At 35.5% G+C, this 14,658-nt stretch overlaps 1 protein-coding gene across 1 annotated transcript in view; it reads right to left on the reverse strand.

The window, feature by feature from the left end:
* Window positions 1-2,491: 2,491 nt before the first annotated feature.
* Window positions 2,492-14,658, reverse strand: part of clic4 (chloride intracellular channel 4) — a 34,263-nt gene continuing 22,096 nt past the window's right edge. Inside the window, exons 3-6 of the mRNA XM_055172395.2 lie at window positions 9,875-10,000; window positions 9,663-9,769; window positions 7,153-7,334; window positions 2,492-4,349 (exon numbers count right to left, since the gene is read on the reverse strand). Coding sequence (XP_055028370.1) covers window positions 4,185-4,349; window positions 7,153-7,334; window positions 9,663-9,769; window positions 9,875-10,000 — 580 coding nt within the window. The 3' untranslated portion in view covers window positions 2,492-4,184. The remainder of the gene's footprint in view (window positions 4,350-7,152; window positions 7,335-9,662; window positions 9,770-9,874; window positions 10,001-14,658) is intronic.

The following is a 14,658-nucleotide window of genomic DNA, read 5'->3' on the forward strand; positions in this document are numbered from 1 at the left end:
GCTCGTGAAGCGCATTAAGGCGTGTTAAGGCGGAGCTCAGATTTTATCTTTCAACTTCTAACACTTTTCCTAATGTCTCTCTTTTAGATCTGAGAAAAAAATACGTTTATGCGTAAAAATAAATCATTTGAAATGTCTGTTAGTGATCTACTTAAGATTTGTAGTGTAAATCTCTCGTAAATTGAAGTGTATTCAGAGCTTGTAACTAAAATATATATTACTTGAAGGAAAATAGTTAGCTATAACGCCCCCTGGTGTTAAACACATATGACTACAAATTAATAATATCGTCAAAGATTTGTTTTGAGATAATAAGACTGTAAATCAGTGGATGTCAACCTTTATGACTTACATAAATAGTTCACCCCAAAATGAAATATTTTTCTCATCTTCAAGTCCTCCTGTGTCTATGGCTTTCTTCTTTCAACCAAACACAGTCAGAGTTATATTAAATAATATCCTGGCTCTTTTTAGCTTTATATAGAATTGGATAGTGCCCCATTTTACAAGCTTCAAAAAGTGCATCCATCTATCAAAAAATAATCCATACAGTTATTGCCTCTGAGGATAAATAATGGATTTTTGTAGCATTGCAACCTTGCAACAAACTGACCTAAACTCTCTCAGGAAACACAAGTATGGCCGTAATGTATTAAGTTTTAATTATAAAGTTGAAAAAAAACATTGCTGATGGGGCACTATTTAATTAAATGGCTGAAAAGAGCCAGTATATTATTTAAGATGTCTCTGACTGTGTTCGGCTAAAGGAGAAGAAAGTCATATATATCGAAGATGGCTTGGTTGTAAGTAAAATATGGGGTCAATTTGAATTTTGGCTGAACTAGGCCTATAACTAGAACTATTTAAAGCAGTGATCTCCAACACAGTGCCCACGGGCACCAGGTTGCCAGCACAGAGTCTGTAAGGTGCCCGCCAAAGCACATTATATTAATAGTCTCAATTGTAGTATTTATTTATTACATATATTTTATATTACCTTAACTTCTTTTATGCATCTTAAAGGTATTGCGGAGGATTTTCTTTTTCCGGGTGGATCATCAAGACTATTGGTCCTCCTACTTGTCAATCGGGAGTGTTGCGCAATTGCATTTTTTTTAAAAAGTGGAGAAGGCCGTTCTTTTCTAAAATTCGAGAAAATCATCCGCTATATCTTTAACATTTTAAACATATCAACAAGTAAAAAGCAGCCCTCCAGATTGTGTTATCCATTGTGGTAGCCCTTGTTCACAAAAAGGTTGGAGACCCCTGCTTTAAAGGCTTGTCCACAAAAATATCTAAAGACCCCACACACACACACTTTCTACCCAATAAAATATTTTAGAGCTTGGCATAACCAAACATAAAACACCAGACACAAATAAATATCTTTATTTATAGTTTTAGCTCTTGTTTGAGCTCTTAACTACTTGTTTTTTTTTTTATAGAAACTATAGTATTTTTGAAAACACTGACTTATCATTATTGAAAGATGTCTAAAGATGATCTGAAAACCACCAGCATTAGTCATTCCTCTTTGATCTATTATTTATACAACTTTTATCTACTACTTGTTTATTTGATTTTTAAAGACCAAGTGGAAAACAAAAGAAAAGTTTGGAAACACTTTAAAATTGAACTGGTGCAAGGACTGGGATTGTGGTTGTAACTGCTGCACTGCAAAAAAATTACTTTCAAGAAAAATTATACATAGTATTTATGCTTGTCTTGTTTTCAGTAAAAAATATAAAAAAAATATTAAATTAAGATGCTTTTTCTTGATGAGCAAAACGACCCAAGAAAATAAGTCTAGTTTTAAGACCAAAATGTCAAATTTAAGTGATTTTGTGCATGAAACAAGCAAAAAAATCTGCCAATTGGGTAAGCAAATTTTTCTTGAACTTAGCGTTTAAGAAAAAATGTCAAGATTTTTTTGCTTGTTTTATGCACAAAATCACTTAAATTTGATGTTTTTGGTCTAAAACCTAGACTTATTTTCATGGGTTGTTTTGCTCATCAAGAAAAAGCATCTTAATTTAAGAATTTTTATATAATTTTACTGAAAACAAGACAAAAATACTAAGTAAAATTTTTCTTGAAAGTCATTTTTTGCAGTGTGTGGCTCAGATTCTTGAGGTAAATTTTATTATTACAAACTTGGACATTAGTATGTCTCCTTTAGCTGAATGCTGTGTATTAGATGTAACTGCTTATTAATGTTACACAAAGAGCTGGTCCTCTCATTCATGCACACAGTACGTGCAGCATTGCTTTTGTGAGATGGAAGTATAAGGAAATTGGGGCTTTGGTATAAATTCTTTATATAGATTTTTTTACTTAAATGCAATTTAATTAAAACTTGAACCAAAATGACTGAGATTAAGCAATAGGTGTCAGACCCTGTGCAATACTAACATGGAGCCCCTAGAGGTCACTAAACACCTGCTGGAGTCACCTGCTCTGAAGTCTATATACTGAAATGAACAAACTCCAATAAGTTATAGCTGCCAGCAGTTTATTTAATGAGAGTGCGATGGCATATGGCAAACATGCAGCGTTTTAAGAGTTAAATCTTATCGGTTCCATACAGAAAGCTTTAACGGTTAGTTTCTCATCATGAGACTGATAAGAGCATGAAGGGAGCAAAAAAATCTGGTGCTTGATCATTCAAAGGCACAATTATGAAAAATGAAACAATAAAGAAAACACAAAAGTAAATGACCTTTTTGGTGATGCTCTGGTCTATAATAATGATGTCACCGTGTGCTCTGTACCAAACTGTATGGCTACAAATTCACTTCAGCTTATCTACACTGTTAGTGGCGGAGCACAAGCAAATCAAAATTTGGAAACAAGCCCCCTTGAATCACACAAAACACCGCTCACTGCCAACAACAGAGTCAGACATATGTGTTACATTCAAGCACTTTGCCATCTAAGTTTTATAATGTCAAGAGTGTCTTCTATATATTTATTGAATTTAAGAAACACTTTTATGCTACCTTGAGAAAACGTATAAGGCCAGAGAGGTGTCATTTTACAAATCATTCACGTCATGAATGTTTAACATGTACACAATTATCAGTGAAAGAAAAGAATATTTACAAATTTTAAAACGTTCCCAACATTTTAGGGGGAAAAACATGCCAAACAATTTTTAGTTTTATTTTTCATCTTTGGCCAAATTAGAAAATGTATCCAAAATTACTCATTTACATTCAAACCCCAAACTTTGTGTAGTTTAACCTGGTAATGCTATAAAGCTAAATCTATTCAGACATCCATTCATGTGGCTTTCTTTGTTAGCATCACATCTTAAAAAACAACTCGTACCTTTTAAATGTGATGAAATCTCGATCTTTCTCCTTCAATGTGATGCCCTGTCAACTTAAACCGTATCCTTCTCTAGTTATCGAGCTGTTAAGGACACTTCATGTCAAGCGATGTAGTTTCACTTTTTGAGCTACACTATTTTTCCCTTCATGTTTTCATGCCATGAGATGCATGGTAAATAAATGCTTTAAGAGTAAATAAGGCAGACCAATAGCATATCTTCATGTGTCTATAGTCTGTTAAAGATGACTGTCCTTCATCAAAAGGCCACAGGTGCTGCAACTTAACAATGACTTATGTATATGATATGAACTTCATTAAGACACATAGACCTAATTCAATATGCACTTCATTCATTTTAAACTTCATTCATTCGAGTCTTGGAGTATTTGGGTTCAGGTCAGAGTGCTACGCCGCTCTCTAAAACTCTCTGAAAATAAACACTGGAGCTTTCAACACTGTTTATATAAATCTAGCCAAAAAAAAAAAAGAAATAGGACGTTTTACCTTCCAAGCATTGTAAATCAATAATAAACCAACATGGCTGGTGAACCCACTCTGTTATTGCTACATAGCGTGGGTGAATGAGATATATGGATGTGTCTATTAGCCAATGATACATCATCAGTATCCGCTATTACCTGCCTTAACACTTAAACTAAAACAAAAAATAAAAATTGATATAGTAAAGTGTGATGAAATATCCTACAGAACTGTAACAAAGGGGCAAGTAGGGAGAAATCATGCATTGGCTATTAACTCAAAATAAAAAAGGAAAAAAGAGTCCAGTTTGTTTTTTCTCTTTCTCGTGTGATAAACAGTCCCAGAATGGTGCGATGGGGCGAGTCGAGGCATTATTTAACAAGCCGTTTAGCTACGTCGGCATAGGCGATCTCGATTTCCTTGTCGCTTGGGCACGTGTTGGTGAACTCCTCGCGCTTGTAGGCGTTGTTCAGGTACCTCCAGATGCCCGTCATGTCTTTAGGGATCTCGAAACCTCTGTATTTATTTGCCACCACCTGCAAACCGAGAGAGAAAGGCTGAATTGGTGAGGTGGAGCTGTAACTATATGACCATCATGGTATGCCGGTGATTACGGTATATAATTGTATAGGTACATTTGGTCTGCGTCCGAAACCGCCTACTTCCATACTATATAGTAGGCGAAAAAAATCGTCTGCGATTCTCATGCGTGTCTTATCAGTAAAGCCATTTCGATGATTACTAGTAAATTGCCATCACCTGCTTAAATATGGAGCGGCATTTACTACACAGAGCAGTGGCGTAGCGTCTGGGCATGCAGGGTATGCACGTGCAAATGGGCCCGGGCCAATAGGGGGCCCGGCCCTGGGCCCGCCCCAGCTTTTAATATTTTTTTTCAATTACATTTTTATTTGTGGCGCTATAAATATATTTTTGTATGCATATCATGTGTAGTGATTTCTTATTTCTCCATAATGTCTAATTTCTCCGTCATTTCTTGTTTGCGTTCCGCAGCTGCCGTAGACTACTACGCCATCATTTTTTTACATGCCGCATTGCCGCGCCAAAAAAAAGAAAACAGTGTGAGAGGTTACCATAGCGGCTATCTACATGAACATTAAGGATGGACAAATATAAACATAAAAGTGGGGCCTTAAAGAGAAAAGAGAAGGCGGAGAAGTTAGTCACGAGTCAAAAACTACCCAAAACATTTAGCTTTTCTTTATTTAAATCTACCCTTTAAAGGCGGAGTCCACGTGGTTTGAAAAACGCTTTGGAAAAGAAGACGGGCCGACTACCAAAACACACTTATAGCCAATTAAATCAAATCAAATGCCGGGTTGCGTATGTGTGGGGCGGGTCTATCAACAGAAGGTCCAGATTCTATTGGGGTAGGGGCGTGTTTGTTTAGGTGATTTCAAATATCAACATTGGCTTTCAAACATCATGGACTCCGCCTTTAAATCTACCCATTAAAGTAAAAAAGTAAAGTAAAAATATTTGACTACCTTAATAACATTATATGTTGTTAACAGACCTGCGCGCCACAGTTAACAGTGCCAATGGGCAAGGTTGGGGGGCTTTGGCTTAAGGGGGCCTGTAATTTTTTTTTGCATATGGGCCCGCGACTTACTTGCTACGCCACTGACACAGAGCCATATTTCATCAAGAAGCTAGGCAAAATCGTGTTCATAATTGACAAAAGACGATCTTCCACGATTATGAACGCGATTTTGCCTAGCTATCGGTGAAATACGGCTCTGTAGTAAATGCCGCTCCATCTGACAGCAGGTGATAGCGGTTTACTACTAATCACCGAACCAGCTTTACTGATAAGACACGCATGAGAATCGCAGACGATTTTTTCGCCATCTCTAGGCGAGGCGAGTAGTATGTCCGAATTCATAGTATTCGAAAAACAGTAGGTACAAAAAAAGTACCCAGATGACCTACTACTTCCGGCCAACATGATCTCACAAAGTATTTTTAAACCATTTTCGCGTGGGTTTAGGGTTAGATTTGGGGTTTGGGTTAGGATGTCACTTTAAAGGTGCAGTGTGTAAATTTTAGCGGCATCTAGTGGTGAGGTTGCGAAATGCAACCAACGGCTCAATCCACTGCTCACCCTTCACTTTTGAAACGCATAGAGAAACTATGGTAGCCGCCACAGGAAAAATATGTCATCAACGGAGACAACTTAGTAAAAAAAGTTTGTCCGTTAAGGGCTTCTGAATGGCAGCACAAAATGGCGACTTCCACGTAAGGAGACCCTCAGTGTATGTAGATGATAACGTCTTATTCTAATGTAATAAAAACATAATGGTGAATTATAAAAAGGTCTTTATACACCCCTGATAATATAGTTTTGTATATTATTTTGCATTTCTGTCAAGAGATCCTTTAAAAAATTACACACTGCACCTTTAAATATTGGTTTATACTATTTTTTTCCAGATTATTAAACAATTGTCACCTGACGTTAGGGTTAGAGTTGGGTTTGGGTTAGGATGTCATTTTATGTTACAGAAAGTCGTTCTAACCCCAAACCCACGCGAAAATGGTAAGAAAATAGGAAAAACAATCGAGTAACCAATTCGTTAAACTCACATGGAAAAGAAAGTCTGTGGTATGGACACGGAAAAATGCAGAGATACGTGACAATGACAAGGATAAATAAGCAACATTTTTGAAACTATAACACAGAAATTCGTAAGATCAGGTTGCTTCCGTCAAGATCCCGAAGTGTTCATTCGATGGACACTTTGCTATTCTGTGATTTCCAGAAGAGGAGTTATGAAATGAAGAAGATGACGGAGGGGCGTTGTTTTATTAAAAAATGCCCGAAAGCAGTAACAGCTATCCTTGTATTTAAATTGCTAAGTACAATGTAGTATGTCAAATGTGTTCATATTATCATTATTCATACTATATAGTACCTACTGTTTTAGTGGTCTTCATTGAATTCATTACCTACGTTCACAGTATGCGATTTCAGACGTAACCTTGGTGTCCAAAGTCATAATTTTTTCAAATAATTATATATTTTATTTTTTTTATAAATTGGTACTCATTGTCATGGATCACAAAATGTTATAGGCCATAACAATATAATATGATTTTTTTTATATATAAAATATATTGTTATGGCCTGTAACATCTTGTGATCCATGGCAGTGAGTACAAAATTATTAATATAATAAAAAATATAACAATAAAAAAAAATAACTTTGGATACCAAATGTACCTGGAATTATATAATGTCCCATGTGTTTTTCCAACTTTTTAACCAGTACACATGATCATTTTTAAAGCAAATAAATAAATCTACTGCAACTATACCTTAACTATGTGGAGTTTGGGTAGCAGGTTGCAATCTGCCAGCGTCATGTCCTCGCCATCCAAAAACTTGCGATCGGATGCTTTCATGTCTTCCATGCTGTTGTGGTCGATCTCATCCGGTAAAGGGGAACACAGGTACTCATCCAACTTCTGCAAGGTCTTTAGCAGTCCCCTCTCCAATGCTGAAGGCCGACATCAGTTTAGGGTTAGCTACCATTTTTACATTTCACCCGGTTTTACAGACATGGCTTAAGGTTAGTCCTAGACTAAGACAAAGATGTGCCAGTGCCATTGATTTGTCTCAAGATACACACCAGTAACATCTTTTTTGAAAGCATGTTTATAAAAGATGCCTAAACATCTTCATTTAACTTGGGCCTAGTCCTGGCTTTAGCTACACTGCAAATAATGATTTTCAAGAAAAAAAATTCTTAGTATTTTTGTCATGTTTTAGTAAAAATATCTAAAAATTCTTAAATTAAGATGCTTTTTCTTGATGAACAAAACGACCCAAGAAAATAAGTCTAGTTTTTAGACCAAAAATATGAAATTTAAGTCATTTTATGCTTTAAACAAGCAAAAAAAATCTGCCAATGGGATAAGCAAAAAAATCTTGAAAATTTTTCTTAAATACTAAATTCAAGAAAAATTTGCTTACCCCATTGGCAGATTTTTTTGCTTGTTTTATGCACAAAATCACTTAAATGTAATGTTTTTGGTCTAAAAACTAGACTTATTTTCTTGGGGCGATTTGCTGAGAGCTTTAGATAATAATCCTATGTGTGAATATTTCAAAAGACTCAGACCCCTAGAAGCAAACTCCATGATGTGGTCCACTTATAACGTGCATTGTGAGTGCAAATTCATTTTCAAATATGCAAAAATACAAATATATCTCATCATGTGGAAGTCATCTGCCCAATAGAGGCAGGAAGCAACAAACTTTTTTGAACTTTTACTAGCTGCCACATAAGGGCGTTATTTCACTACTGTAAAAGCACTTTACACCACTGTAGATTTAACCGAGTTAAGGCTATGCCCCGTTCCCAACACAAGACGATTTCTCACTTAGACAATGCCATCTGCTGGCATTAAGACAAATGTTGGCAGGCTCCAGCTGGAAATAAACGCTTGTTATCACCTACAGTCAACATTTCTCTAGGGAGAAGATTCTTCAAGTTTATATTAAGGGTCATAGCCAAACTTTTATATCTAGCTGACAAGGCTTTGAGATTGTACGGGATTGCATCATGCAAATTCCTAGCATATTTATTATATTAGGGAGTTCAGCATTAAAGGTGGAGTTTACCAGAAATGAAAATTTTCCCATAAACTACTAATCCTCATACCACCCTAGGTGTATATGACTTTCATGGAGTACAGTACAAAAATTACTCTTATCTAGCATTTTTGTCTTGTTTTAATGTACAAATATCTGAAACCGGTAAAAATCAAGACGTATTTTGTTGAGCAAAAAACTGAAGAAAGCAAGTGTAGTTTTTAGACAAAAATCATCAAATTTAAGGGAATATGTGCATAAAACAAGCAAAACAAATCTTGAAATAAGTTAACTTTTTTATTAAACACAAAGAAAATTGTCTTTCCCTACACTGCAAAAAATTATTTTCAAGAAAAAAAATTCTTAGTATTTTTGCCTTGTTTTTAGTAAAAATATCTACAAATTCTTAACTTAAGATACTTTTTTCTTGATAAACAAAACGACCCAAGAAAATAAGTCTAGTTTTTAGGCCAAAAATATCAAGTTTAAGTGATTTTGTGCATAAAACAAGCAAAAAAAATCTGTCAGTGGGTTAAGCTAATTTTTCTTGAATTTAGAGAAAAATTATCAAGATTTTTTTGCTTACCCCATTGGCAGATTTTTTTGCTTTTTTATGCACAAAATCACTTAAATTTGATATTTTTGGTCTAAAAACTAGACTCATTTTCTTGGGTCGTTTTGCTCATCAACAAAAAGCATCTCAACCTAAGAACTCTTAGATATTTCCACTGAAAATGTTTGTTCTTGAAAATCATTTTTTGCAGTGCATTGGCAGATTTTTTATAAACTACACTTATTTTCCTAGGTCATTTTACTATTTTCATAAACACTTAACTCAAGAATTTTTTTCTTATTCCATTGGCAGATTGTTTTGCTTGTTTTGAGCACTAATTTACTTAAAGTTAATATTTTTTGTCTACAAACTAGACTTACCTTCCCAGGTCATTTTGCTCATCAAGAAAATACATTTTAATTTAAGAATTGTTTGATATTTTTACTGAAAACAAGAAAAAAATACTAAGTAAGAAAGTCAATTTTTGCAGTGTGGATCAAAGCAGTGGGTTTAAACAATTGACAATACTTTTTACATACACAGACAAAGAACTTCAACCACAACCAGGTTTGACATCTCAAACAAAAACTTTTATACAAGTTTAAATCGAGCTGTATGATAATTCACCCATATGTGTACTCATCCTTATGAAGTGCAATGTGTGAATCTTTCGCTTACCCTCATTGGCATCAGGTTTGGAGTTCTTGATAAAGGCGGAAAACTTGGCGAATATATCCATCCCTGCAGTGTTGGATTCTGGATGTCTGGCACTGAGTTTGGAGTATCTGAGTGCACACACACACAAACGGTATCGATTACATTAATTCTTAACGTTTTATGGTGTCCTGACAGACATGTGGTATTATACAAACACGCTCTTATTCACTCACTTTGGAGGGCAGAGGACGTCCTCTAGAAACTCTTCAATCTTGTTGACATCTGTCTTGACCTCTCCATTAAATGTAATGAAAGGGGGATGTGTTCCTGGGGCAAGATTCTGTAGGTCAGCTGGTTTTCTACAAAAGAAAGAAGTATTTGAAAGTGTAACATTAAAGCAAATACCAGCTAAATATTTTGTATTTCACTTAAAGGAGTGGTTAACAGAGATAAAAGATAAAAAATGGTGGCACGCCGGGTCCAAGTCGGTACATAAGACCATAGATATGTATAAAGGCTAGATGTCTTACGGTGGAGTCTCTAACGTCCTCACCTGGCGGCCATCCTACCACAGACAGTTCGCTCACTCTAAGCATTGAGTTTAATGGTGCAGGTACTTTTAAATGACCATAACTTGCTCAATTTTCTACCAATTTTCAAACGGTTTGGTTTCTTACAAACGTTATTAACGTAGCTATAATTCTGGATGCTTTAACATTTTTAATGAATTTTTTCTATTCTTTTAGTATAAGCATGCAGTGTCATAGGTACATCTTTGACGTTTATAAAAAACCAAACCGTTTGAAAATCGGTAAAAAATTAAGCAAGTTATGGCCATTTAAAAGTACCTGTACCATTAAAACTCAACGCTACGAGTGAGCGAGCGTCATGTGGCAAGATGGCCGCCAAAATGCGGACGTTCCACTCAATTGGCCAGCAGCAAGGGCGAGACATCTAGCCTTTATACATATCTATGCATAAGACGATCATTGGTTTTTGCAATTATTGTGACTAGTCATCAAATGTGTCATGACAAAACACGCAGTGACAAGACATTTGAGGACCAATGATCATCTTATGCACAGACGTGGAGCCAGCAAGCTGACATTTTTTATATGGATGTGTTTATATTCAAACTCGACATATCGATTGCTAAATGTGCTCAATCATTTTCTCACAAACATACTGTTTTACTTCAAAACACATCTATTAATCCACCCGAGTTGTATTCATTTCTCTTCTGATGATGGATAGGCTTTTAAAAACAACTATTATTCAATGCCATTAAAAAACTGGGAGAAGCCAGGATATTATTTATTATACAACAGTTCTTTCTGGTTCTCGAATCTGATTGGCTAAGAGCTATGCGATATTGTGCTGATATCGGCACTGTAACCGCTTCACCTTTCGTATCATTCCGCCACCTAGTGAATGGAGGTCCTAAGCAGGCTCATCTCTGAATGGAAAAACACAGACGCGCTGTGTGAATCACTCTCCGTGCGTCTCATTAGTTTACTAGCTCATAAATCAGTCTGTGAATCCCCAATCGGAAGTTATTATTCCTTCAAAGATCAGCGCTCTTGAATGTTACGTTAAAGTTAATGGGAGAAATGTCTTGTCACATCGTGTGGAAGATTAACACTTGGAAAGAGGAATATAAACACTCGTTTTTTTCAGGACCTATTATCTCTTATCAGAACGCGAAAACACCGTGGAACGGCAGGTAAGCACCGCAGCTTTTAAATGTGGACATTGATCATTTACTTTATCGTGACGTGACTATTAAAACATGTTATGAGATATCGCCACTGGTATAACGTTATTTATAAGCAGCATGCAAAAACATCTCTCTGACACTTATAAAAACCCGTTTTATATAGTACTGACAAGAACAAAGTTAAATAATAATAATCGAGTGCTCGTATCACGTTAAGAATAAATGAGAAAGCAATAGCAATGTTATACAAGTAGTTTTATTAACTTTTACCTCGCGCCAAAACAATAACAACACAAAAGACACTAAATATGAATTAAAAAACAAGTAATAGTTTGATCATGACACCAAATACTGCTGATTTGATCTCATTTTGACGATCATAAACAAACAAGGCCAACATGAGAGCCAGGGAATCCCTTTCAGAGATGTAGCCCAGAGAGGGCGGTGGTCAGCGAGGCGAGTGAACACTGACATCCGCTCATGCTTTGGTTCTCATTCGTACCGAATCTCACTAAGCAAACGTTCAAACAGGCGCTATCTTTACTAATCGACTGCAGATTTAAATATAATACATATACATTCTCGACTGAACTAATCTTAAAACTACACTTTGTGACCAAGAAACGGTACTATAAAGTAACGGCTTTTCCGTCCATTGAGTTGTTATGAGCTTCAAAGCAGCCGAAAGTTTTACCTGTCATTCTGGCCGCCCTCAAATCCGTGGCGGAAGAAGTAGTTCTCAAACAAAGTGGCTTTTAAAATAACTCCGTTGTTGTTTTCTAGTTTTTGTTTTTCAAACGTGTGCCGTCGAACTGTTGTATAAAAGCAATATCGCTCTCGGAGTCGTGTGATATAGCTTTATATCATCACGGCTGTGATTGCCTCCGGCACTCGGCCTACGGCCTCGTGCCTCTGGCCTAATCACAGCCGTGATGATATAGAGCTATATCACACTCCTACTCGAGCGATATTGCTTAAATATAATGCTAAATGTGTTTGCCTGAAGAAAGGAACTCATATGCACCTACGAATAATTAAGGTGAGTAAATAATGGGGTAAATTGTAAAGACGCACAAATTGTTCGACAACCGAAACTACAAAGTTGGATCAACTTAAAAAATGACTTCAATTGGTACCTTTTATTTTACTTAAAAATTGTATTTAAAGTGAGAAAATTTGTTGAAAAAAACCTATCAGTGGAAGTAATTTATAAGTTAATCCAACTTTGTTTTTTACAGTGTAGTTTCGGTTGTCGAATATTTGGTATATTTCTAAAAATACTTTAAAATGTTAAAATATTTGAGTGTTACCAATTGAAGTAAATTTTTAGCTTAAAGTGAGAAAATTTTAGTTGGAAAAAAGCCACATTTTTAAGCGTAACTAATTAAAGTACGTTTTATTTTTAAGTATATCAGCTTTCACTTTATACAGTGTATTCGGCTAAAATGGGAAAAAGCATCTTTCAGACTGCCGACATGTTTGCTGCATGGTGCGTGTCTTTACGCTGGTTGCTATTTTATTGCATAATCAAAAATGCCATGTTCAATAAAATTTATTTGGTCTTTACAGTTATTTGTCCAAAAAAACGAAAAGTTTCAGTTGCCAAGCATTTGGTGCTTCCTTAGTAATTTTCATTATTGGGTGAACTATTCCTTTAATACTTAATGAGCAATTCTTTGTACTGAAAACAATCTTTAAAATTTTTTTACTTAAGACCAAATCCATGAGAACTCTGTATTATTGTTATTATTATTATTGACCTCAATAACAGGAAACCAGCATAGCCAAGAGCCATATTTAATTAATAGTTTTTATAAACACACGAGTATGTGATGATACAGTTCACTCAAGGTCCAGAGTTTTCAATGTCGCTCAAAGCCTAACTTGCAGTTTAAATGATAAAATGATACAAATATATTTTATATATAAACCAATTTTTAATTAATACCAACACAACCACCTTTCTAAGATTTAAAAACATCTCTGTATAAATGTATTATTCTCAATAAAAAGTGTCACACACATAAGCAGAGCAATACATCTATACATTAAACATTTAGTAGCTATAAAGTTGAAAACAATTAAGAGGTTACAGCATCTGAAAACACGTGTGGGTTAAAAACAAAATCTCCCACGAGGCCTTGCAGACAGGAACAATCTGATCTGACCAACTTCAACAACAGGAAATGACCTCACACCCCTGGCATGAGCACAAGGAGCACCCATTCTCCCAAAGTGGCACAAAAGGATAAGATGGAGAAAAGGAGGAAGAGATAAGAAGAGAGAGGGAGGAAGAGAGGAGGGAAGTAGCAGGCAAGAAAGAAGCTTTTCAACTTTCACATGATTTCATTTTAGAGGCAATAAACCTCAATAGCTGAACAATGTGTCTATTTTACAACTTTATGAGAAAGACAGAGAGAGAAAGAGAGAGAATATATAAAGGGTTACTTTAAACATTAGTTTAACTACACACACCTAAAGAAAGCACACTTTTCCATTCATGAGTGTTTCCAGGGCATCTGGAGGACTTTGCATGCATGTGAATATGTTTAAATAGTTTAACGTGTACTTTTTTAGTCCAAGAGGTTAGACCTCTATACACACGGCCTCCTGAAATAATAAACACGTCCTCTGAGAACTCATTTAGATAAAATATACACTTAATTTGACTGCTTCTAAAATAACAACGTCAAAATCAAAGACAACTTCGGAAAGGTCTGTTTCAAAATAAGCAAAAACAGCATGATATTTCAGCAAGCAATTGGTTGTCCACACTAAAAGTAAATGCAAAAATGCCGTGCGACCTAACACCAAGCTTTAGCCAAACAAAACAAAGTGAACGACAGGGTAGAAAACAAAAGAGCATCTTACTGCTGCCTCACAGTCACACTAACATCTAAAATACCTCAGCTCAGTTAAATATTTAGACTATAAATAACCGCTCACATACCAGTAAAACATTCCCATCAGGCAACTGTGAATTCTTAAGATTACGAATGGGAGTTCATTACAGTATGATGGTTGAAAGATGACTGAAAGACATCAAAGCCCAAGAAACCAAAAATATTTCATGCTTAAATAGATCATCCAAAAATTAAAACTTTATTAACTCCCCCTCATGTTGTTTAAACCCCCAATGTCTTTCAGTGTTTTTCAGAACCCAAATACTGTATTTTTATGAAGTCTTGTTTGGGCAGTTCTTCCTGAAAAACATGGAGTTTTTTGTGATTTGTTGTGGGCAAAAATCCTTGATCGTGCGGCACGTTTTCTTAAAAAATGTGATGTAATATGTGGGACATT

Source organism: Misgurnus anguillicaudatus, chromosome 7 (genome assembly GCF_027580225.2).
Source record: "Misgurnus anguillicaudatus chromosome 7, ASM2758022v2, whole genome shotgun sequence".
Taxonomy (NCBI): Eukaryota; Metazoa; Chordata; class Actinopteri; order Cypriniformes; family Cobitidae; genus Misgurnus; species Misgurnus anguillicaudatus.